Source organism: Callospermophilus lateralis, chromosome 9 (genome assembly GCF_048772815.1).
Source record: "Callospermophilus lateralis isolate mCalLat2 chromosome 9, mCalLat2.hap1, whole genome shotgun sequence".
Lineage (NCBI taxonomy): Eukaryota > Metazoa > Chordata > Mammalia > Rodentia > Sciuridae > Callospermophilus > Callospermophilus lateralis.
Window position 1 is genome coordinate 31702465 of NC_135313.1, and position 23244 is coordinate 31725708.

Consider the following 23244-nt stretch of genomic DNA (forward strand, 5'->3'; position numbering starts at 1 on the left):
TACAACCAAATTCTTCAGAGCATATATTAATCAGTCTTACATGCTTATTAATGGATTTCATAGGTATTCATTAGTATCTGTTGTTTTATTTTACTAAATTGGGAATACATCATTTATGGAACAAATAAATGCAAGTGGTACAGCTACCCAAGGATTACCATCTCTCCAGTTAGCTGTCAAGCTCAGATATAAATCCCCAGTATGTGAACAAAGTCAGATCCAATTCTTCATCAAAAAGTGCTGGTAGGAGGCTGTCAGATGCCTTCCAATATAGATCCCCAATCCAATGGCAAGCAGACAGATGAGAAAGCAGCAGAGACAGAAGAAAAATCTTCAGAAATTCTGTTGAGAAAGTACCCCCTTTCTTCATAACACGCATGCTTCTCATGTTGAGAGCAGCTGTGTGCTTCAAGTATTTAAAAAAGAACTCCTTGCAGGGGATACTTTCTGGCCAACATGACCAATCCCATCTCCAATCTGAGTTTTTCTTTAAAATGCTTTTGACTTTTTCCTTCTCTGAAGATAACCTTCCTTGGACCTGCAGGTTCTCCTCCTGTAGGCCCAGGGGCTCTGCTCTGCAACAAGGTGTCACAGGGCTGCTTGGCCATGGGGTCCAAGCCCAGCTATGGCTGCACCTCAACATCAAGCACAATGGAGAATGTGTACTGCCAGCCAGTCCTCATAGTTCTTTTCTTAACTGACCTTCCTGTGCTGTTTGCAATGAGATTATCTGTGTCCCTCTTCTTGACATTTTCTGCACGATTTCATGACAGTGTCTTCTTCTGGATCTTATACTAGCTTGAGTTTTTACAAAAGCCAGGAAACTAGGAGTCATTCTTGCCTTCACCTCACTCACTTTCCCCTTCATACCCAAGTCATGTTAATTCTACCTAAAACCCAAGCACTTCTTTCCATCAAGGCCACTGCCCTCGTCAGTGAACCAGTCTTTAATCTGGAATATGTGAACTACTCAGGACAACTAAAAGTTTTCTAAGCAGGATAAGTGAAAGATGGCATTATAGAGACTAGATTTTCAACTCCTATAAATACTGCTTCCTATCTAACACTTCTATCAAGTGTCAGTCATAAAAGTTCTCCCCCACACGTTAGTGACACAGTCTTAAAGTGGATGTCAAAGGGACTGTTCAAAATATTGATGCTGGTATTAAGAAAGAGAATTATTTCACTGACTGAGTAACCCAATCCTTCTGGAAGCCAAACAGCTCCAATTTCTTTGCTTTTTTAAAACAATAAATAAATAAATAAATAAGAAAGGCCTTAATAGAATTAATAGCTGACATATAAAATATGGGGTTTTTTTTTGCTTTTTTTTGGGGGGGGGGGGTACTAAAGATTGAACTCATTGGCACTCAACCACTGAGCCACATCCCCAACCCTATTTTATATTTTATTTAGAGACAGGGTCCCACTGAGTTGCTTAGCATCTCACTATTGCTGAGGTTGGCTTTGAACTTGAGATCCTCCTGCCTCAGCCTCTTGAGCCACTAGGATTACAGGCATGTGCCACATTCCTGGCAAAACATGGTTCTTGAACCCAGAAGACCATTTGATTTCTGGTCAAAAACTATGAAGAAGCTAAAGAAATCAAGTGATAATGCCAGATAAAATATCCTTTCACTTGTACTTATGTGAACAAGATTTTCAGTACTGCTGCTTCCATTGAGGCCCTCATCTCTGGCTTTCAAAGATTCCCAATTCCAACTTTTCCTCCTTTCCAATGTCTTCTACACTATTATCAGGTATATCTCAAGAAGGAAGGGGGTGGGGGAGAAGGAGGATAGAAAGAGGGAGAGAGGGAGAAGGAAAGAGGGGAAATATTTAAGTATTGGGATCTTATCACTAACCTACTTTACAAATTTTTTCACAATTTCCCTTTACTATCAAATTTTTTAAAAAAGAAAAACATTCTTGGGCTAGGGCTGAAGCTCAGTGACAGAGTGCTTGCCTAGCATATGTGAGGCACTGGGTTTGATCCTTAGCACCACATAAAAATAAACAAATAAAGGCATTCTGTCCATCTACAACTTAAAAAAATTAAAAAGAAAAATATTCTTATATCTCAGCACGGTGTTAAGATTTCCTGCTAACTAATTACAACTTAACTTCCTTTCCTATGAGCATATCCCACCTATTCCCTGTCCCCGACAACCAACATATGTCTGTCTGTACTGGACAATACTCACCAAGCCCCAAATAGCCACACCCTCTACAGGAGTCCCTCTACCAGAAAGGCCTTTTATTTATTCTCTGAGAAATTCATACTCAACATCAGAAATGTACTGTCCTCCGAGAAGCTTTCTAGAATCCTCAGAATTAATGACACTATTCATTTCAACAAGCATTAATATATCACCCATGCCCACTTTTAGGGATACAAAAATGAACAAGGGACAGTTTTGTAAAGACATAAATATTACAGGACAATTTACAAGAACAGAAAGCCTGATAAAAGGAAGGGAAGGGATAGTAGAAGTTTGCCAGGAAGAATTTAATGCTAGTTAGTATGTGGTATAGCAATTGGATCTGGTAAATCCCAGAGCTCAAACGTAGGAGTGTGAACTCCAGGATATATATATATGTGTGTGTGTGTATTATATTATTTATATATATATATATATATATATAGTTGTGGATGAACACAATACCTTTATTTGTTTATTTTTATGTGGTGCTGGGATTGGAACCCAGTGCTTCATGCATGCTAGGCAAGCACTTTACCACTGAGTCACAACCCCACCCCCCAAATCTCAACTCTTATTACTTAGTTTATAGAACATAATTAGTCTTCCTAAACCTTTTATTCAATTATAAGTAAGGATTAAATAGTTCCAACTATTTACAGTCTCAAAGCACTATTAAGTAAATCAAGTAATCAACTCAAATTCATAGCATAGGGTCTTATAAATAGTAAACATTCTATATAAATATACTGGCTTATCATTCCTAGTTTACAAATGGGGAGACCATTTTACATATTCTCATGAGTCTTGCATTATGCCAGTCACAAAACGCATGAAAATATCCATCTCTACCCAAGTTAAACCAAGATTCTTAACATTATCTCCTCTTGGCCTATATGGGCAGTGAATTGAGAACAAAGACAAACCTATGACAGTTGTCTGTTCTCAGCCTTGAAAATCTGAGGAACTTTAAAAAATTCTGATACCTGGTCCCATTTCCAGAGATTCTAATTCAATAGATATGGAAGTATAGGCATACTATATGTAGCCCCCTATGTCACTAATATGGTCTTCTAGATTTCATTTAGATAAAATATGAGGTATTTATTTGGGATTCTTTCATTACCATAAATTCCGAGATCCATCCAAATTGTTGCCTATATATACACTTTATTCCTTTTAATTGTAGAATGTAGTTCATTGACTAGACTTCTCTCCGAAAATTAGTTTATCTAGTCACCAAGTGGGAAACATCTGGGTTGTTTCCAAGCTTTGGCTATTATGAATAAAGCAGCTATGAACCTGTGTGTTCAAGTCTTTGTGCGAACATGTCTTCACTCTTCTTAAGTAAACACACAGGAGAGGATTGCCAGATCGGATGGTAGGTAATTCTCTAACTTGTTAAACTGTCAAGTGTTTTCTAAAGTGGCTAAAACCTTTTCACTAGCAATGTTTAAGAGGTTCAGTTTTAACCACACCCTAACTCTTGGTATTGTATTTTTAACTGTAGCCATCCCACACTGTGTGTAGTAGTCTTTAGTTTGGTTCATGATGGCTTTAATTTCATTTCCCTAATAACCAATAATGTTGAGCACCTTTTCCTGTGTTTTATTTGCCATTCATTTATCTACTCAGTTAAGTGTGTTTCAATCTGCTTTTTTATCCTGTAAGTTGTTTATTTTAGTTATTTTACAAATTTTTTCCCAGTCTGTGGTTTGCCTTGTCATTTTCTTAAACTTTTCTTCTTCAAAAGATACTATTATCATTTTTTTCTTTTGATCTTCATATATTTATTCTGTAAAAAATATTTTTCTGTACCCAAGATCACAAAAATTGTGTCCTGTATTTCCCTCCAGAAGTTTTATAGCTTAGGTTTTAAATTCAGGTCCAAAATCCATTTCAGGTTAATTTCTAAGCATGGTAAATTAAAGATAGTATAGATGGCTCTCCAACTGTCCTATTATTATGTATCAAAAACACTATTCTGGTGGATGCTGTGGCACAGCACGCCTGTAAACCCAGCCGCGCGGGGAGGCTGAGACTGGAGGATCACGAGTTCAAAGCCAGCCTCAGCAAAAGCAAGGCACTAAGCAACTCAGTGAGACCCTGTCTCTAAATAAAAATACAAAATTGGTCTGGAGATTTGGTTCAGGGTTGAGTGCCCCTGAGTTCAATTCCCAGAGCCAACAACAACAACAAAAAACCACTATCCTTTTCCTATCTAATTACCTTGCACCTTTGTCAAACAGTACGTGTGGACCTATTTCTGAATTCTGAGTGCCATTCCATTGATTTGTGTTTCTATACATCTCCCAGCACTACAATGTCTTGAGTACTATAATTTTACAAAACCCTAAAATCAGACAATTTAAATCTTCCAATATTATTTTTTAAAAATTTCTGACTATGTTAGGTAAATATAACTTTTACAACCTCTTATCAATTTCTTTTTTAAAATTTATATATGACAAGAGAGTGCATTACAATTCCTATTACACATATAGAGCATAATTTTTCATTTCTCTGGTTGTATACAAAGTATATTCACACTCATGTCTTCATACCTGTACTTTGGATAGTAATGATCATCACATTCCACCATCATTAATAACCCCATGCCCCCTCCCTTCCCCTTCAACTCCTCTGCCCTATCATGGGGAGGAATAATGAACCCCTTATCAATTTCTATATGAAAGATTGCTAAATGTTTATTGAAAGTGCACTCAATCTACAGATATGAGGAAAACCAGTCTCTTAATAATCAAAGAACATGGTATACATCTCAATTTATTTAAGACCTTCATTAATTCTCTTAATGTCTTACAGTTTTCATAATGCCTTACAAATACTTTATTAAATTTCTAAATATTTCAATTTTTTATATTAGAAAAAGCATTGTTTTGTACATTTCAAAAGTTGCTAGTATATAAAATGCAATTAGTTTTCTATATCAACCACTTAGCGAGGCACTAAGCAACTCAGTGAGACCCTGTCTCTAAATAAAAATACAAAATTGGTCTGGAGATTTGGTTCAGTGGTTGAGTGCCCCTGAGTTCAATTCCTAGAGCCAACAACAACAATAAAAAGCCTGCTATGTAGTTCTACCAACTTTTATTCTATAAGTTGCTTAGGATGCAAATAAAAACAGTTTTGCTTTTTTTTTTTTTAACTTGTATGCTCAGTCCCTCCCCAAACCCCTCACTGCACTGACTGGGACCTCAGATTCAATGCTGAATACGAATGATAGGAATGGATACCACTAATTTTGTTTCAGACCGTAGGAGATATAATATTCAGTCTTCATACTTGAGTATTAATGTGAGCTGCAAGTTTTCCAGATGCCTTTTATCAGGCTGAGAAAGTTCTCTTCTTATTCCTAGCTGGCTAAAATTTTCATTACAAATAGGTGTTCTAGAATGTCAAATAACTTTTTCTGTGCCAACTGAAATGTCAATGTTTTTTTCTTCTTTTTAATGTAAAGATGATGAATTACAGATTGATTTTTTCAAACGTTAAGTTGACCCTGCATTTCCAGTATAAACTGCATATAGTCATGATATATTATCTTTTTCATAAATTACCACATTTGACCTTAAATTTTTTTTCTGTTTATGAGGTAATCGTAAGATTCTTCTTTTAATAATGCCTGTGTAATTTTGTTATCAAGGTAATGATAGCCTTGAAAATCAGTTGAAAAGTATTACTTCCACTTCTATTTTCTGGAAAATTGTGAGCAGTATTGATTTCTTTTATTAATACTTGTTAGAATTTCCATTGACACCATTTGGGTACCTGAAGTTTTCTTTGTGGGAAGGTTTTAAACTCAATTTCTTTAAAATATATAAAGCTATTAGTTTACCTATTTCTTTCTGAATGAGCTTTGAGTTGTCTATGCCTTTTAGAGAATTTGTTCATATCATCTAAGTTGTTGAATTTAAGGCATAAAGTTGCTCATATTTTTTTTATTATTCTTTTAATTTCTGTAAAATCTGTCAATGATGCCCTTTTAATTTCATTCCTGATAAGGATAATTGTATCTTTTATCAAACTTCTTTTAACATAATAACCATTTTATGCTAAAAATTTCTTCTAAGTGCTGTGTCCCACACATCAATACACTGTATTTATTTTCATCAAGTTACAAATTTGTTCTAAGAGCTGAGGTTGTAGCTCAGTGGTAGAGTATTGCCTAGCACATGTGAGGCACTGGGTTTGATCCTTAGCACCACAAAATAAATAAATAAAGATATTGTGTCCATCTACAACTAAAAAGTACTTTTTAAATTATGTTCTATTTTCTCTTGAGATTTTTTTGGAGGGTACCAGGGATTGAAATCAAGGGTACTTGACTACTGAGCCATATCCCCAGCCCTATTTTTTATATTTTATTTAAAGACAGGATCTCACTTGAGTTACTTAGTGCCTTCATTTGTTGAGGCTGGCTTTTAATCCAAAATCCTCCTGTCTCAGCTTCTCAAGCTGCTGGGATTACAGGCATGTGCCACCACTCTATTTTGAGTACAAAAATACAATAACGTTAAAAATACATTGCTATTTCATTATTTATCTGTCATTTTTAAAAGGATTAAAATATGAGGAAAATATCTTTGTATTTAACTACATATTCACCATTTACTTTCCACTCCTTTTTTGTAGACCTGAGACTGCAGCAAGTATTACTTTTCTTCTGCCTGGAAAAGTTCCTTGTGAAATTACTTAGCATGTATCTGTTAGTCATGAATTCCTAGCTCCTCCCACTTTTTGGTCTATAATGGTCTTTAAGAAGGATATTTTTGCTAAGAAAAGAACTTTAAGCAGACATTTTCCCCTATTTCTTTAAAAATGTGACTTAATATCTTTGGTTTGCGTCTTTTTTTTAAGTTGTTTATGGACACAGCCTCTGGTCAATAACCAATAAGGAAATTAAGGTTCTCAGGTCAACAATACATGATAAAATGATTCCTACCAATGACCTGAAAGAAAATTCTCCCTCAGTCAAGCCTAGAGATAACTGTAGCCTCAGCTGATACCTTAATGGCAGCCATGTGAATGTCACTGAATCAGAAAGTTTGGCTATGCCATACAGAAAAATGGGAATATAATTAATGTTGCCTTGTTTATTAAATTTTGGAATATCCTGTTAGATAGTAATAGATAATTAAACGTAGTTTCATCAACTGTGAAAACATTTTGGCCATTATTACATCAAATCTTTTTCTTTCATTCCATGTTTCCTGGGGACTCCAATTATACATATATTTATTAAGACTATCTTCTGGGTGGTATGGCACACACCTGTAATCCCAGGGACCTGGGAGGTTTAGGAAGGAAGGCTACAAATTCAAGGCCAGCCTGGGCAACTCAGTAAAACTGTCTCAAATTTTAAAAATAAAAAGAACTAGGGATGAGCTCAATGGTAAATCTCCTCTGGGTTCAATTCTGGTCCCCCCCCCAAAAAAAAAATTCTATCTGAATTTGTCCCACATATCTGTTGACCTATTTTTGTCTTCCATTTTTTCTATTTTTGCTTTTGCTTTGTTTTTTTTTTCTTCCCCTGTGCCTCATTTTGAATAGCTTCTATTGCTGTAAAATCAAGGTTGCTGATCCTCTCTTCTGCAACATCATTTCAGATGTATAAAAGTTATACAAAAAAAAAAGTTATACAAAAAGTCCTACATTTTCTTCTTTCTGGGGTCAGAGTTTGTCACTGCCTGTTGTTGAATGTCTGAAAAACTTTTGTGAATTTTTTTTCCTGAATTCAGTTTAGGAAGTAATATAAATCTGATTACTATTTCTCCAACTTGGCCACAAGTAGAGCTCACTATTTCCTAATAAAAGCTCCCCAGGTAATTCTACTGTGCAGTTTATAGAGATATACTAGGATAGTAGCTTTGATTTCTTTTACAGAAAATTTCCTTCCAAATAACACACATTTTTTATTTTCCCAGTGAATAAGATTTGGAAACATGTCCTAAGGTACTATGTCATGGTTAGCTAATATACTCAGAGAAGCATTCCACTAAAAGAAATGCCTGATACTACTATGCAAACAACCAAGAAACCATTATTTTTTCAAAGACTATTTCCTACATAGACATTAACTGAACTATCTGGTATAGGATGACTAAAAATAATGTTCTAAAAAGAATAATGATGTTCTAAAGCCATGAGGACAAAAATAACTAATAACTTGGAAAATAATTCTCTTCCTAGAGCATTTCAAAGGAAATAGAAAACCTCCCGCTGGTGACTTTTGTTTTATAGGATTCATCTGTGAAAGCATCGCAATAGGAACAACAGATATCCATCAATTAAAAAAGTAATCAAATGTTTACAAAAATTTACTAATATGACTTTCAAAATTATGAACCTTAAACTGAATAGATCATAGAAATAAATAAAAATTTATCAGTAAAAAATAAATAAGATTATCTTCATTACCAGCAAATTTAATTTCTATTTAAAGAATAGAGGTCTTCCCATCCCTCCACAGAGCCTTCTAAAACTTACCCTTTTCCAAGTAAGACCTTGGAGCCCATGGTGGGTCCTCTTCAGCATAAGGATCACTATACTCAACCACAGCTGCTTCCTCCTCTTCATAATCTTCTGGAGGAGGTGGTGGAGGGGGTGATTCATCAAAGACTGGTTCTTCCACAGGTGGTGGTGGAGGTGGTGTATCTGAAACTAAGAATGTATGAAGCTGACAACAAACTACACATTAAGCAGAGCTTCTAGATTCATGAAATATAAACCTAGACTTGAAAATAATAACGTATCAAAAAATAAGTGGACAGAAGAAGTCTTGCCACTAAATATGTTCTAAATCTAGCATGCTGGTCTCCCTCCCCTTTGTGTTACTGCTGATGGATGATGAATAAAGTTTGACTCAAAAAATTACTAGTACCTGAACCTCTCTAACCTTCTTATGCTAATACATAATCTTATTTTCAAATAAATCAGTACAATATTGGTTTGGCTGTATACTATATTCAAGAAGGAGCTATTAGAAATATTAATCTGGACATTTAACCATGTCTTTCTTATAACAAATTTAAATGAGCCCAAGGAATGGTCAAATTTTCATAATCTACTTTCAATTATTTTTTAAAATGGCATTTTATTAAATTTGGGAAGAAAAATCATAAACAATTTTGAGTAACTTCACCCATGAAGATGTTTTATTTGTTTAAAGAATTTCAACTGGTGTTGGGGTTGTGGCTCAGTGGTAAAAGCTCTTGCCTAGCATGTGTAAAGCACTGGGTTAAATTCTCAGCAATACATATAAATAAATAAATAATAAAGTTTCATCAACAACTTAAAAAAATTTAAATTTAGTGAAAAAAAGAATTTCAATTAATTTATGATTTAGGCTAAATATCTGAATGTACTAGGAGAGTAATTTAAATATCAAAAATATCTAAAATCTATAGAGATCTGCTTTCACAGCTTAGGTGTAAAACATCTAAAACTCTGAGAACTCAAAACTTTCAAAATGCTTGGTATATACTTGAGCACAATCCAACAAAATAAAATGAATAAACCTGCATTTGTCAGATGCCCAGTTTTAATAAACAGCACTAATTCTTATGAACTACCAAATTGAGTCCATGAAATTCTCTGAGCAATCCTGTTTATTCCTTATTCTTATCTAAGTCCATGAATGAATCAAATGGATTTTGTAATATCATTTCTGGTGAGAATCAGCTATAACAACAATCTACTCTGTCCCTATTTCAGTATTCTTCCTGTCTATTATGCCCTCTGCACTTATCCTATTCTACAAACTTAAAAATGTACTCATTTTAAAATCCTTTAGTCATATGATTTAATAATGAACAAAAGATATACATGTGATTTTAGCATATAGTTTATGAAAAATTATATAGGGATACATTGAGAAATAACAATATTCTCTATTTGTATTTCAAAGGTAAAGAGACTGATGCAAACAACTGCATAAAACCACAGATCCAAAGGAACTTTCAGGACAATCCCTTAAGAAATTGCACTACAAAATTACTCCTGACATGTGCTGTGCATATTCTGACTGTATTAAAATAAAAAATTGAACTGCAAAAAAAAATTACTCCTGATGCTGTCATTGGCCATTTTTACTTTTCTTATAACTTCTTGAGAGCCAGTTTAATAAGACAACCATAAGCTCCCATTTTTTTACCTAAAATAGTTCAATTACTTGAGAATCTAGCACCTTATAATACATTATTTCATTTATCCTTTACCTTGGGAGATAGTGTTTTAAATCTTAATTTTATAGATGAGAAAACAGGATTTCCAAGATTAACTAGTCTCACAGAAGTAAGTGGAAGATCACTTGAATGTATTCATTCAGTAAACATCAAATGAGCGCCTACTATGACTAGGTATGATGCTCAGCACTAAGAAAAGTTTAGTGGGCAAAGTCATGGAGATATGGACAACGAAACTTTCATTTATAATGAAGTCTAATAAGTGCTTTAAGATATTATAGGAACACTTTGCACAAACCAAATCTTTTATGTAAGTCAGGAAAGGCTTCCTCAGATCTGAAGGACAGTAATAAATGTCTGGGAAGTAGTATGCATCATGAATATTTCATCTTATATATAAAGAAAAAGATAAACAGGAAACCTTCAAAGAACTATCCAAAGTTCAGCAGAAAGCATAGAAAACTGAAGAGAACAAAGCAAGATGGGCCTTACAGCAGTTTGGACCTGCCCAAAGGGCAATTGGCAGCCACAGGAGGATTTTAAAAAGAATAACCGAATCATTACTGCACTTTTTACTCCAGCATAACTGGTTCACTATAACTGGTTCCAAGTAATTCCAGACTTCTTCCAAACATTTCACTTGATGCATAGTAAATATTTTCTATCATAAAGCATCTTCAAAATAATATGCCTGAGAATTTTAAAGGTAATTCTAAAAGAAAGGTATATGTCTTTCCAAGGCAAATGCTTTGAAGAGAACATACATTTGAATGTCCAAGTCCTGCCTTGTCTGTATATTAGTCATAGCATACCTCGTATGAAAAAGCTTTTATTTTATACTTTGGTGTGTGAAAAATGTATATGACTACAGAAAGGGGTGTAAAAGACAGTCAGTCCCTGGGCTGGGATGTTGCTCAATATTAGAAGAGGCACTGAGTTCAAACCCCACCCAACACCTGAAAAGAAGAAAGGAAAAAAAAAAAAAAAGGAAGACTCCAAAAGGCAATTAATTGTGATAGTGTGACCTAATTAGGAACTGACTTTTTAAAATACAGGTAGTATTGTTACAATAATGTTTGAAAATCATCTATCATGTGCTTCCATAGGTTTGTTGATGAAAAATTTCAGTGTATCTACAAACTTTCCAACTCTAATTACTGATGAAACCTAATGATGTCCTGTTTCATAATCCATTCAACTTTCAAGCCTAGATCTTTTTAAAAGAAAATAATCCTTTAGTTCCTACAGAACCATTCCTGCCTAATTGATCATTAGTATTCAACACTGATTTCAAGATCTGACCTTAACTCCAGAAACTGCTCAAACTACTTTGTTCTGAATGAGAACAGAACACCTCACAGAACACGTAGCAGCAACTGAACGGAATTCTTCAAAGTGCATGCTCATCGTGATAATTTTTTAAAAAAGAAAAATTTCAAGATTCTTTCTTTTTAAAAAAAAATTTTTAGTTGTAGTTAGACACAATACCTTTATTTTTGTTTTTATTTTTATGTGGTGCTGAGGATCAAACCCAGCACCTCGTACATGCTAGGCGAGCTCTCTACCTCTGAGCCACAACCTCAGCCCCTCAAGATTCTTTCTTAATCAATGTGATGGATGCTCATCATGATAATTTTTTTAAAAAAAGAAAAATTTCAAGATTCTTTCTTAATCAATGTGATTAAATTGGATTTGTGTTGGGAGAAAATTTCTCTTATTGTAATGATACTTCAACTTTCCATCTTATATGGCTATATGGAACACTGGAAATTCCTTCCATTTTGATACTCTGATTAAATCCTTTTCTCTTTGGTCTGCTGTTTGGATGCAGCAAAATTTTTTAAAAGAACAGAGAATGGTAACTTTCCATCCCAACACTTAATGTCTTAAGTCTGGCAGAGGATCACCCTATGGGCTGTGCTAGGCACAAGTTGGCCAAGCTAAACCTGGCTGAGAAGACATTTTCTCCCTGAGCCACTATGGGTCACATGAGAGCCAAAATAACAAATGGCTCCAATAGCATAATTTAAAAACATTAAATCAACCTAATTATATATGAATATAGCTCTAAAATGTAAGAAAATCTCTTAAACAGAGTGTGGTAAACATTCCAAGAATTCATGAGGTACCTTTCAAAAAACAGAAGATATTTTTAGAAATCAACAAATAGAAATGCAAAGGTAACTGAAAGACAGAACTGAGCTTCCAGGCCAGTGAGACTGGATTTTAACCAGTTAAAATACTAACACAACTTTAAAAAAAAAAAAAAAAGAAAAAAGAAAAAAAATGTGTTGATAGAGAAGGGACATTTAAGTTTGCTACAGGTGCACAAATAAAGGAGGGACCAAAAGTGCCTGCTATGTATCAGACACTTTTCTAAGGCCAGTGAACAAAATAGGCAAAGTTCTTGTTCTCCTAGAACTTGCATTCTACTATTGACGATGCCCATTTCTAAAGAATCCTAAGCAACAGATTGCAAATCTTTTCATCCCATCAATGACACACCATCCTTGTAATAAGAAAGATGCACAGGGCTACTTTTGCTTGATGACATTAAATCTTAAATTAATGTACAACTGACCTTGAACAATATGGGGGTTAGGGTCTCCCGACCCACCAGTAACAGTCAAAAATCCACATATAACTTCTGAAGCTCCAAGACTCAAGTATTAATATAGCCTTGCTATTGTCAGGAAGCCTTACAGATAACAAATAGCTGACTAACACATTTTGCATATTATATGAACTATATAAGGTGAAAAACTTGAGAACTGTGGAAGCACTTTTACTGCAATACACAATTTTACTAGAAAGATGAACTGCTCATACAGAAGCAAGACCTTTTAAGTTGATACTTGAAACACTTTTATTGGAAATACATGAGCTCAGCAAAATAGCAAAAAGAAGTAGTTATAAAATTATTACAGTAGTTAAGAATTACTATAGTTATTTTTATGCAGTTGTGATTTAATACTGCATCTTTACATTTATTTATACTCTCAACTGTGCATGATGTTGTATATGATCTATGAGTAATTTTATGCCTGTTTTGAAAATTTTTAAATAGATTTGTATATATTTTGATAGTAAATTATAAAAACTATTATCCATAAATATTTTGTGCATTTTTGATAGACTTTTTCTTATTTTTTCTATATATCTAGGCTAACACAATTGTTGATGAGTTTTTTAAACTATGACCCAAGCAGTTCAAACATGCTCAATAGTTCAACTATAATTCCCCTAGTTCAGATTCTATGCCCATTATGTAGCCTTAAGATTTTGATGTGGGCCCTTATGTAGGCTAATCACAATAAAAGAAATCACCTATCATACAGACTATGTGCACTGGTTTCTGTGACAGCAATTCCTCATTGAATGTTGACACAGGTCCCCTGATTTATACATGTAAAGTTTCCTGAGTTTCCCTAATGCTTCCATAGGAGGAGACTCAATGTGCCAATAAATTAATTATCTGATTCCACATGCTTCAACACTAAACAACAAACCAAGGTAAATTCATTGCCAGTCTGTGAGGCATCTTTGAAGATAAACTGGCAACTTGGTTCCCTGAGCCCTACCATGGCATTGCCCTTTTTACACTTGGAATCACAGAACTGGAGAGAGAGTCTCAATACCTACAATGCTCAAAAAGTTCAGTAGCAGGAAACAAGATTACTACTACTTATCTGAACAACCCAGAAAAAAAAGATGGAATATCTGGTGATTAAAGAGTTATCTCCTCAGATGTGATCTTTCTTTTCTTACATATGTCACTATTTCATATTTGACTTATCTTTACAACTATACTCTTATTTTGGTTATTTGGGGGTTTTTGGGGTGCTAAGGATCAAACTCAAACCCTGACTGAGTTACACATTTCTACTTCAGATTTTGCCAGATTTAACGCTATTTGAAAGCTGGGCAAATGGAGCATGCCTGTAATCCCAGCAACTCAGGAGCCAAAGACAGGAGCATCACAAGTATAAGGCCAGTCAGGGCAATATATTGAGACCCTATCTCAAAAAAAAAAGCAAAAATAAAAATAAATAAAGCTATTTGAAAGTAGAGCATTTCATCTTAATTATTTTATCATTCCCCAATAGCCAATCATACAATGACTTGTTCATAATATTAAAATAGCTGAAGTATCAGTGAATGAATGACTATTCAGTCAATCATATATAAATGACATTTTATTCCTATAATCTGATCTACAGCATAAAGAAGACATAAACTTACTATTTTCTTGAACTCTGGCCACAAATCCCATTAAAGGTAACTGAGGAGTTACCTGTAGGATGGAGGGAGGAGGAGGAGCAAGAGATACTGCAAAAACAAAAAAGGTGTGGAGGATAAGGGGTAAGGGCAAGTTACATTAAAAGGAAAGGATAATACAATAAAATGAACATATAAAGGAGGAAAACCACTCTTCACAAACATTTTATAAGCTATCTTAAGGATCACCTTTTGAGCAATAATTCATAAACACATAAAACAAAGTATTAGGGAAGTTTATTCACCCCATCAATGACACCATCCTTGTTATAAGAAGCATGAACACCAGAAAGCATTTATCATATACAGATCTACTCTAACATATAATGGCAACTGAACTTACTGATATAATATGCCTTCTCAAAGAATTTCTACAGATTATCATAAATAATTTAAAATAAATTTAAATGTCAAAACAGGAGAAAAAACATTACATTCCAACATCTTAAATTTATACTTTGTATTACCTTCAATAACAGTCTAATTAATTACACAAATATTAATTGACTTCCTACTAAGTAGTAAGCACTCTGCTAGGAGACCAGAATCAAAACCTTTCACCAAGGGACTGGGGTTGTGGCTCAGCGGTAGAGCGCTCACCTAGTGCATGCGAGGCCCTGGGTTCGATCCTCAGCACCACATAAAAAAATAATAATTAAAAAAAAGGCATTGTGTCAAACCACAACTAAAATAAATAAATAAATATTTTTTAAGAAAGCCTTTCACCGAGAGTCAGATCCTGTTATTACAGTTTTTCAGAATCCTAACTACATTACCACCCTATAGAAAAGTACTGGCTTTATTCAAATCTTTCTACTATTCTCCCCAAGTCTCTCCCTCTATCTCAAATACTTGGCAAAGTGCCTAGTGCTAGTAAGCACTCAATAAATGCCTAACCTACACAAAAGCATAAATAATCCAGATACATCTAAATAATTTTACAAGATAAAACTCTACATTTAGAGTTTCCTTCAAAAAAAGTACGAAGTATACTATGCTTCTTATAAAGACAGAATGCCTTTTATCTCCAAATTACAATTAAGACTAACAGAACTAAAAAGAGTAAATGTATTGCTGTCCTCAAAGAGACCACATCCCATCTGAGTATGGAAAACAACTGTCTTAACCCAACAATATTTGTAGTAATTCCTAGAGATGGAGATGGTGATAGTGAGGAAGACTGTAGAAAATAATTTCTAAACAGGTACTTGAAGGAAAGGAGTTCACCAAGCAGACAGGGGTTGAGATAGAAAAATCAAACTGAGGGAACCAGGTGACAGCAAAGGCTTAGAGCATCAAATAGCATGACCAGTTCACAGGTCCAGAAATGCTTCCATATAACTAGCATAAGATAAAAAGAAAGATGAATGGGTGGTTATGCAATAGGGAAGGACCAAAGTGTAACATGAAAGAGTACACAGTGAAGAATGGGTTTTTTATTTTGTTTTGTTTGTTTTGTGGTTTATTTGCAGCACTAGGGATTGAACCCAGGGCCTCAAGTATGCTAGATAAATGCTCTACAACTTAGCTTAATCCCCAGCCCTGAGAGATTCGTTTTTAAAGTCACTCAGCCTCAAATCCTTGTGCCACCATTTCCTTGTGTTTGAACAGCATGTCAATTAATTTCTTCAGGCCTAATCTATAAATATGATATTAAAAAGAGGCAATGCAACCTTCTTCACACACTGTTGCAAAGATTAAAAAAAGAAGAAAAAAAACAGGCAAGGCCTGACATACAATAAACCAAGGCAGTTCCTACAAATAAAAAGGAGAGAACTAAGTAATCCTATTGAAAAAGAATACTTGGTAACTAATGATTTAGCTAGCATATAAAAAACAGCAGCAAGATAAAGGTGATTCTTAATTTTTAGCCTTCCAGACTATAAAGGTGAAGAGGCCATTAAATACATTAACCTTGGTAAGTACAAACTGGGAAAGGAATAGACTGGTGAGTAGGCAGGTCAGAGAGAGAGAATAATGTAAAAAATGAGGTGTATGAAGGTAACTTAAGCTTGAAAATTTGAGGCAACTGAAAATTTTAAGTTTATATTAAAAATCAAGAAGTATAAAGAATTATTAGTCATTAGTAGAGATAACAGTTGATGCTATGGATAGATGCAGGGAGAATGCATATAATACAAAGTTAAGCAGATAATCTTGAAGAATATAGATACAAGGACAGCCATATAACCCTAGAAATTGGTTTCTTTCTTTAAAACATACCTTTAATTTGGTTTGTCCCTAAAGTCATAGTTCTTATCATTAAATCCTTGACCTATGTATCTGTCTCCCACTCACAGGGTTAGAACAATTGTTGATACATTCACAATAGCATTTCTATACTTGGAGTAAGCAGAAGAGAATAAACAGAAGGTAGCAAAAACAAAATATATAAAACTGAGAAAAAGCAACAGATAACAAATAGAACTAAAAACGCAGATATTAGATGCAACTTCACATTAAATAAAATGAAGTGCTCCTCTTCTGTTAGCATACATTCCATCCTTCCTTGCAACAGAAAAGAGGGAAATTTCTCACTTACGTAATTTCTTTACAAAGTAAAAATTTGGCCTTATGGCCTCCCCCGCCCCAAAAATGTGTCTAATTTACAACAATCGTTTTATGGGTAGAGTTTGTTGCTGTTGTTTCAAACATAAATATGACTTATTTATTTGCTAGATCCCAAACCACAATGCTTTGAAGAAATTCACCAAAAGCAGCCACAGAAAAATAATTCCAGATCTTCCTTAATCAGAATTACTTTAGTAAGTTACATTTTTTTCAAAGCTACTCCCACAGCAGGTTCAAAAAATCAGTTACATCTGGGGTTTGCAAAGGTCACTCTAAATTCTGTATTTTTTGCCCAAGATAAACATTCAACATGGTAGTCCAAATTAACTCAAGATACCTCAGAGCATGTTCTTTCTGGACCATGTAAGGTATCGTCTGACCAGAATGCCTATGAACCAAAATATGGTATAACAAACCTACCTGAGACTAGATTTACCTTCCTTTGTATTTAGTTCAAAATGTATTATCCAAAGAGAATTTAAGGAGAATTTTGATACAAAGAATTGTTTTCTATATTCAGGTAGGCTTCTTGTAAACAGGTAAGAATGGAAAGTAGGGACTAGGGGTGTAGCTCAGAGGTAAAGTGTATGCTTGGTAATAAGCTCAAGAACCTGTGTTGGATTTCCTACACCATTAAAAAAAAAAAAAAAAAAAAGACAAGAATGGTAAGTAACTATAAATTTGTTTTTGTTGTTTAGCCTAGAAGATTCCTCACATAAGACTCTTTCCCTATAACCACCAAAGAACTCCAAATTTAAATTTTGTTATATTCTTTTCACAATATTCAATAATGAATTGAATGTGAAAGATAGGCTCACCAAGTAACTGGAATTTACAGAGATTTTAAGTTAAATTGCAATACAAACTATAACTATAGGCATAGAGCAACACTTAGATATAAATAGTAAAAGGCTAGTAATAATTAGTAAAAGGCTAACTATAAATAGTTAAAAGCAAACCAAACTTAGAGGATAAGCCTAAGTTGATAAAAATTTACAGACTTTCCAAGCATAACCTTCCTGATTATTTATCAAGTCCTTTGAATCCCTGAGGCTTGGTGTTTTAAATATCCAATTAGAAGAATTTTTAAAAATGAAATTAGGCTTTTTCCTCTTATTTTTATAGCTTTATAAATATACTGAGAAAATTTAAAAATAAATACTCTAAATACTACTACTAAAACCATTACAAAACATCATCTTTAGCAGCCACATATTAACCTTAAGAGAGCCCATTCAAATTTAGTTACTTGTATTTTACATTTCAGGGAGGGTATAATATAAGCAACCTATTTTAAGAATGAGACATTTTCGGGCTGGGGCTGGGGCTCAGCGGTGGAGTGCTCGCCTAGCATGTGGGAGGCCCTGGGTTCAATCCTCAGCACCACATAAAAATAAATAAAATAAAGGTAATGTGTCCAACTACAACTAAAAAATAAATATATTTTTTTAAAAAAGGATGAGACATTTTCTAAAAATGAACAATAATTTAGAACAAGGGGAATTTAAAAGTGTACTTAAGTGATCAATAAGAAGGGCTTCACTGATGATGCCAAGACTGTAGTTACCAAATAACTATCAGTCTATTAGTCTCAAAGTTAATAGTATTGGATCATTTTTGTTATTTTTTCAAATGAAAAAAAAAATCACCATATGATACTATGCCAAGAAAATCTAGAAGATCAAGACACATCATTTAAAAATATAATTTGTTTTTTGTTTTGTTTTTGGTACTGGGGATTGAACACAGGGGTGCTTTACCCCCAGTCCATTTTATTTTTTATTTTGAGATAGGGTCTTGCTGAATTGTTTAGAGCCTCACTAAGGTGCTGAGGCTGGCCCTGAACTTGTGATCCTCCTGCCTTAGCCTCCAAAGTTGCTGAGTTTAAAGGCATGAGACACCACACTCAACTAATTTCTGTTTAATATTCAATGTAAAACATCTATTTAATTACTTGGTTATCTAAAACTATACTTAAAACTCATCATACACACACACACACACACACACACACACACACACACACACCCTAAAGTAAATATTCCTAACAAACCCTAAAGATTGCTTAAAATAAGATTCAAAAATAGCTTCTTGCTACTGCTCCTTATTTAGAGTTTACTAAAACCCCACCACAATTGTATTCTTCTGAAGATATATGGTAATGCTATAACTTTACTCATCATTTAGAGAACATTTCTTTTGGAATATTACCATCCCAACTTTGTTTTATCACTATCTCATTTTAGTGGCTTATAATAATAGTCAGGAATTAGTCTGACATTTTCTCTTTGTAAAACAGCATACACAGTCTCTAGCAAATCTAATTATATAAATATAAATTCCTCTTGCAGTTTATGAACTGAATTTTTTTTAAAAGGCTCAGTTATAAGAAATTTTGATCAATAAAATGTAGGCTACTTTCTTCTCAAATACTTGTACTTAAATGCAAATTACTGATGCCTTACTAAACTAGGTGTATGTATATATATAAATGTATAAGCACAAATACAAATATGTAGATATGTGTATCTTCTTCACTACCAAGGCAATTCATATTTATATTTTTAAAGACTATTAACTTGAAGTTAGCTCTATATGTTAACATGACTCTTCTCACCGCTAACAAGATGAATAAGTCAATATTCCTATTGTTTTGCTGATTTGATTATGCAAGTACAAGAAGCCAGTCAAGGTGGCACACCCCTATAATCCCAGCTACTCAGGATGCTGAGGCAATTTAGTGAAATTTTGTCTCAAATAAGAAAAGGCTTAAAGATACGCATAGCATGTGTGAGACCCTGGGTTCAATCCCCACTCTTGCAAAAAAAAAAAAAACACTGAGAATCAAAGGGCTTTCAGATATTCCCAGATTAAAGTGTCTTTTAATACTTGTTTCTGAGATTATCCCATTAGGAAACAACTGCAGTGCTGCTCCTAGGACTTGCATTAGACATTGGGTGTTCTGTACTTTAATTCCTATGTTAAGTGCCCATTTTCAAATTCAAACAAAATTGTACATTAGTAAAAGCACTGCTATTTTTACACCTCACAGGTCCCCCACTGACTTGTCAACTTACTTCTTTAGAAGCATGCATCAATGAAAAGGCTCCAATTGCAAAATACAGATTCATGAAGAACACACCTGGCATCATTTTGATAAATCAAGGAATTAGCTACTTAAGAAAGCATAACATTTTCTAACTTTAAATATGAAAAAAAAAAAAAACAGGAACTGTTATAGGACCAGTAGGAGTACTACAGGAAGCTTATATAATATTCTAAAGCAAATACAATAGAACATTGGTTCACAAAGCATTAAGCCTCACAAAAAGAGCTTTTCAAATTAAAAGAATATGGTTGGGGCTGGAGGTGTGGCTCAATGGTAGAGTGCTGTTCTATATTCTTAAAGCCTTGGGTTTGATACCCTGTACCTCAAAAAAAAAAAGGTTTAATAAAAAAATATTTTAGTTTAGAAAATGCACTCTGATTAACCAACTAACTAAGCTGTACCTACCCCTCATAAAAGAGTTACTAGATCCCTGAAGAAACCCAACTTAATAAAATGGAGTACAGAAAACAAAAATACACAACTAAATTACCTCACATCTATGCTAAATGCCCAATGAACCCAATCACCGGGCTTGAGTGTGAAACATAGTTTCATTAAAATCATTCCATAAAGTAGGATATTTCTACTTTAATATATATTCTCAAATATGTGAATCAGATTTACAAAGAAAGAAATACTGAAAGAAGAATTTAAAATGGATTCAATATGTGCTTAACCAGTCTTCAAATAATTCTACCTACAGGGTTCTCATGCAACTATTTTGGTGAGAACACACACATAGTATGAAATATCTTTCCTTGAACATTTTTACTGTACATCATGTACATCTGGTCTCAAGCTGTACCAGTCAAGCATCTCTTACTTTGGGTCCCACCTACTTTGTATCAACATCATTTTTCAAAACTATACATAAGAGTAAGGAAGGAGCATAAGGGCCATAAACAATAATTGTCTAAACTTCCAAAAGGGTCAAGAAAAAAGTCTATCTTCAGCAGAACAACAAAATGGGCTATATCTAGGAGGAGATCCAAGATGGCAGAATACAGGAGTTACTGTTTCTGGCTGCTCTGTGAAATGAAACCAAGAAAGCAGTCAGGCAGTGTCTCCACAAGGTCTCATCTAGACAGAATACAACATCTCACAGCATGGGACAAAAACCACCAGTGCTGCAACCACCTGCTCTGCGACCACCCATGCAGAAATCAGAGCCTCTGTGTTCCAGTCACTCTGCTGCAATCTAACCACAGCACAAGGCCATCCCGGCTCCCCCAACCTCACCAGACACCTCGGTGCTGGAAGCAGACGACTCTGTCTTGGAAAACCTTTCTCGCCATTTTTTGGTGAGCGAGACTATCACTGCAGATCTCTGTCGGAACAGGTGATATATTATTGAAATTGAGATCTGATAACATTGTCCTTCCACACAAAGGAGAGATCTTGGAACCATACAAGAGCACTACAAATCTATAGGGTAAAAACAATAACACACCAGTCCCACAGAGCTGGAAAGAAAGAAACACAAGCAACATGAAAAAACAAGGGAAGAAAGTACCACAAACAAATCAAGACAACACATCATTAGAAGAATTGACAGCTACAGCAGAAGAATGACAGAGAAAGAATTCAGGATATATATGATTAAAATGTTTTGGGATCTCAAAGAAGACATAAGAGAACAAATACAGGCAGTGAAAGATCACTTCGACAATGAGCTACATAAACAAATCCAAGAAGAAAAAGATCACCTCAACAGGGAGATAGAGATTATAGAAAAACAAACAAACAAACATAAATCCTTGAAATGAAAGAAATAATAAACCAAATTAAAACCTCAAATGAGAGCATCAACAACAAAGTAGACCACTTAGAAGATAGGACATCAGACAATGAAGATAAAATATACCATCTTGAAAAGAACATAGACAACTACAGCAAAAATGCTAAGAAACCATAAGCAGAACATTCAAAAAATATGGGACAGCATAAAAATACCAAATTTAAAAGTTATTGGGATAGAGGAAGGCATAGAGGTCCAAACCAAATGAATGAGCAACTATCAAATGAAATAATACCAAAAAACTTTCCAGACATGAAGAATGAAACAGAAATCCAAATCCAAGAAGGCTACAGGATGCTGAATGTGCAAAATCACAACAGATCCACACCAAGACAAATTATAATCAAAATGCCCAACATACAGAATGAGGAGAGAATTTTAAAAGCCACAAGAAAAAGGAATCAGATTACATACAGGGGCAAACCAATTAGGATAACGGCAGATTTTTCAACACAGACCCTGGAAGATAGAAGATCCTGGAACAACATATATGAAATAAAAACCTTCCATGTTACACAAAAGTTAAAAGAATTTATAGCTAGCAAACCAGCACTACTAAACATCCTTGGCAAAATATTTCATGAAGAGGAAATGAAAAACAACAATGAAAACCAGCAGAGGGAGGTAGTACACTAAAGGAAAAACTAATCAAAGAGGAAAACCAAGTGAAGTTAAATAACAAAAATAAACAAATATGGCTGGAAATACAAACCATGTCTCAATAGTGACCCTAAATGTTAATGGCTTAAACTCACCAATCAAAAGACATAGGCTAACATACTGGATTAAAAAAGACCCAACAATATGCTGCCTACAGGAGACTCATCTGATGGAAAAGACATACACAGAATGAAGGTGAAAGGTTGGGAAAAATCATACACTCAAATGAACTGTGGAAGCACGTAGGGGTTTCCATGCTCACATCAAATAAAGTAGACTTCAAGCCAAAGTTAATCAAAAGGGATGAAGATGGACATTACAAACTGCTCAAGGAAACCAAACATCAAAAAGACATATCATAAATATATATGCCCTAAACAATGGAGCAGCTATGTTCATCAAATAAACTCAAGTTCAAGT

General features: G+C 34.3%; 1 protein-coding gene across 8 annotated transcripts in view; it reads right to left on the reverse strand.

The window, feature by feature from the left end:
* The window catches only part of Abi2 (abl interactor 2), a 108647-nt gene that overhangs the window by 9557 nt on the left and 75846 nt on the right, over positions 1–23244 (reverse strand). For 4 of the 8 annotated variants that reach the window (XM_076866912.2, XM_076866911.2, XM_077110241.1 and 1 more), the window contains exons 8-9: positions 14651–14737; positions 8712–8885 (exon numbers count right to left, since the gene is read on the reverse strand). In XM_076866912.2, the coding sequence (XP_076723027.1) occupies positions 8712–8885; positions 14651–14737 (261 nt within the window). The remainder of the gene's footprint in view (positions 1–8711; positions 8886–14650; positions 14738–23244) is intronic. The other 4 variants (XM_076866914.2, XM_076866913.2, XM_077110242.1 and 1 more) reach the window with 1 other exon arrangement.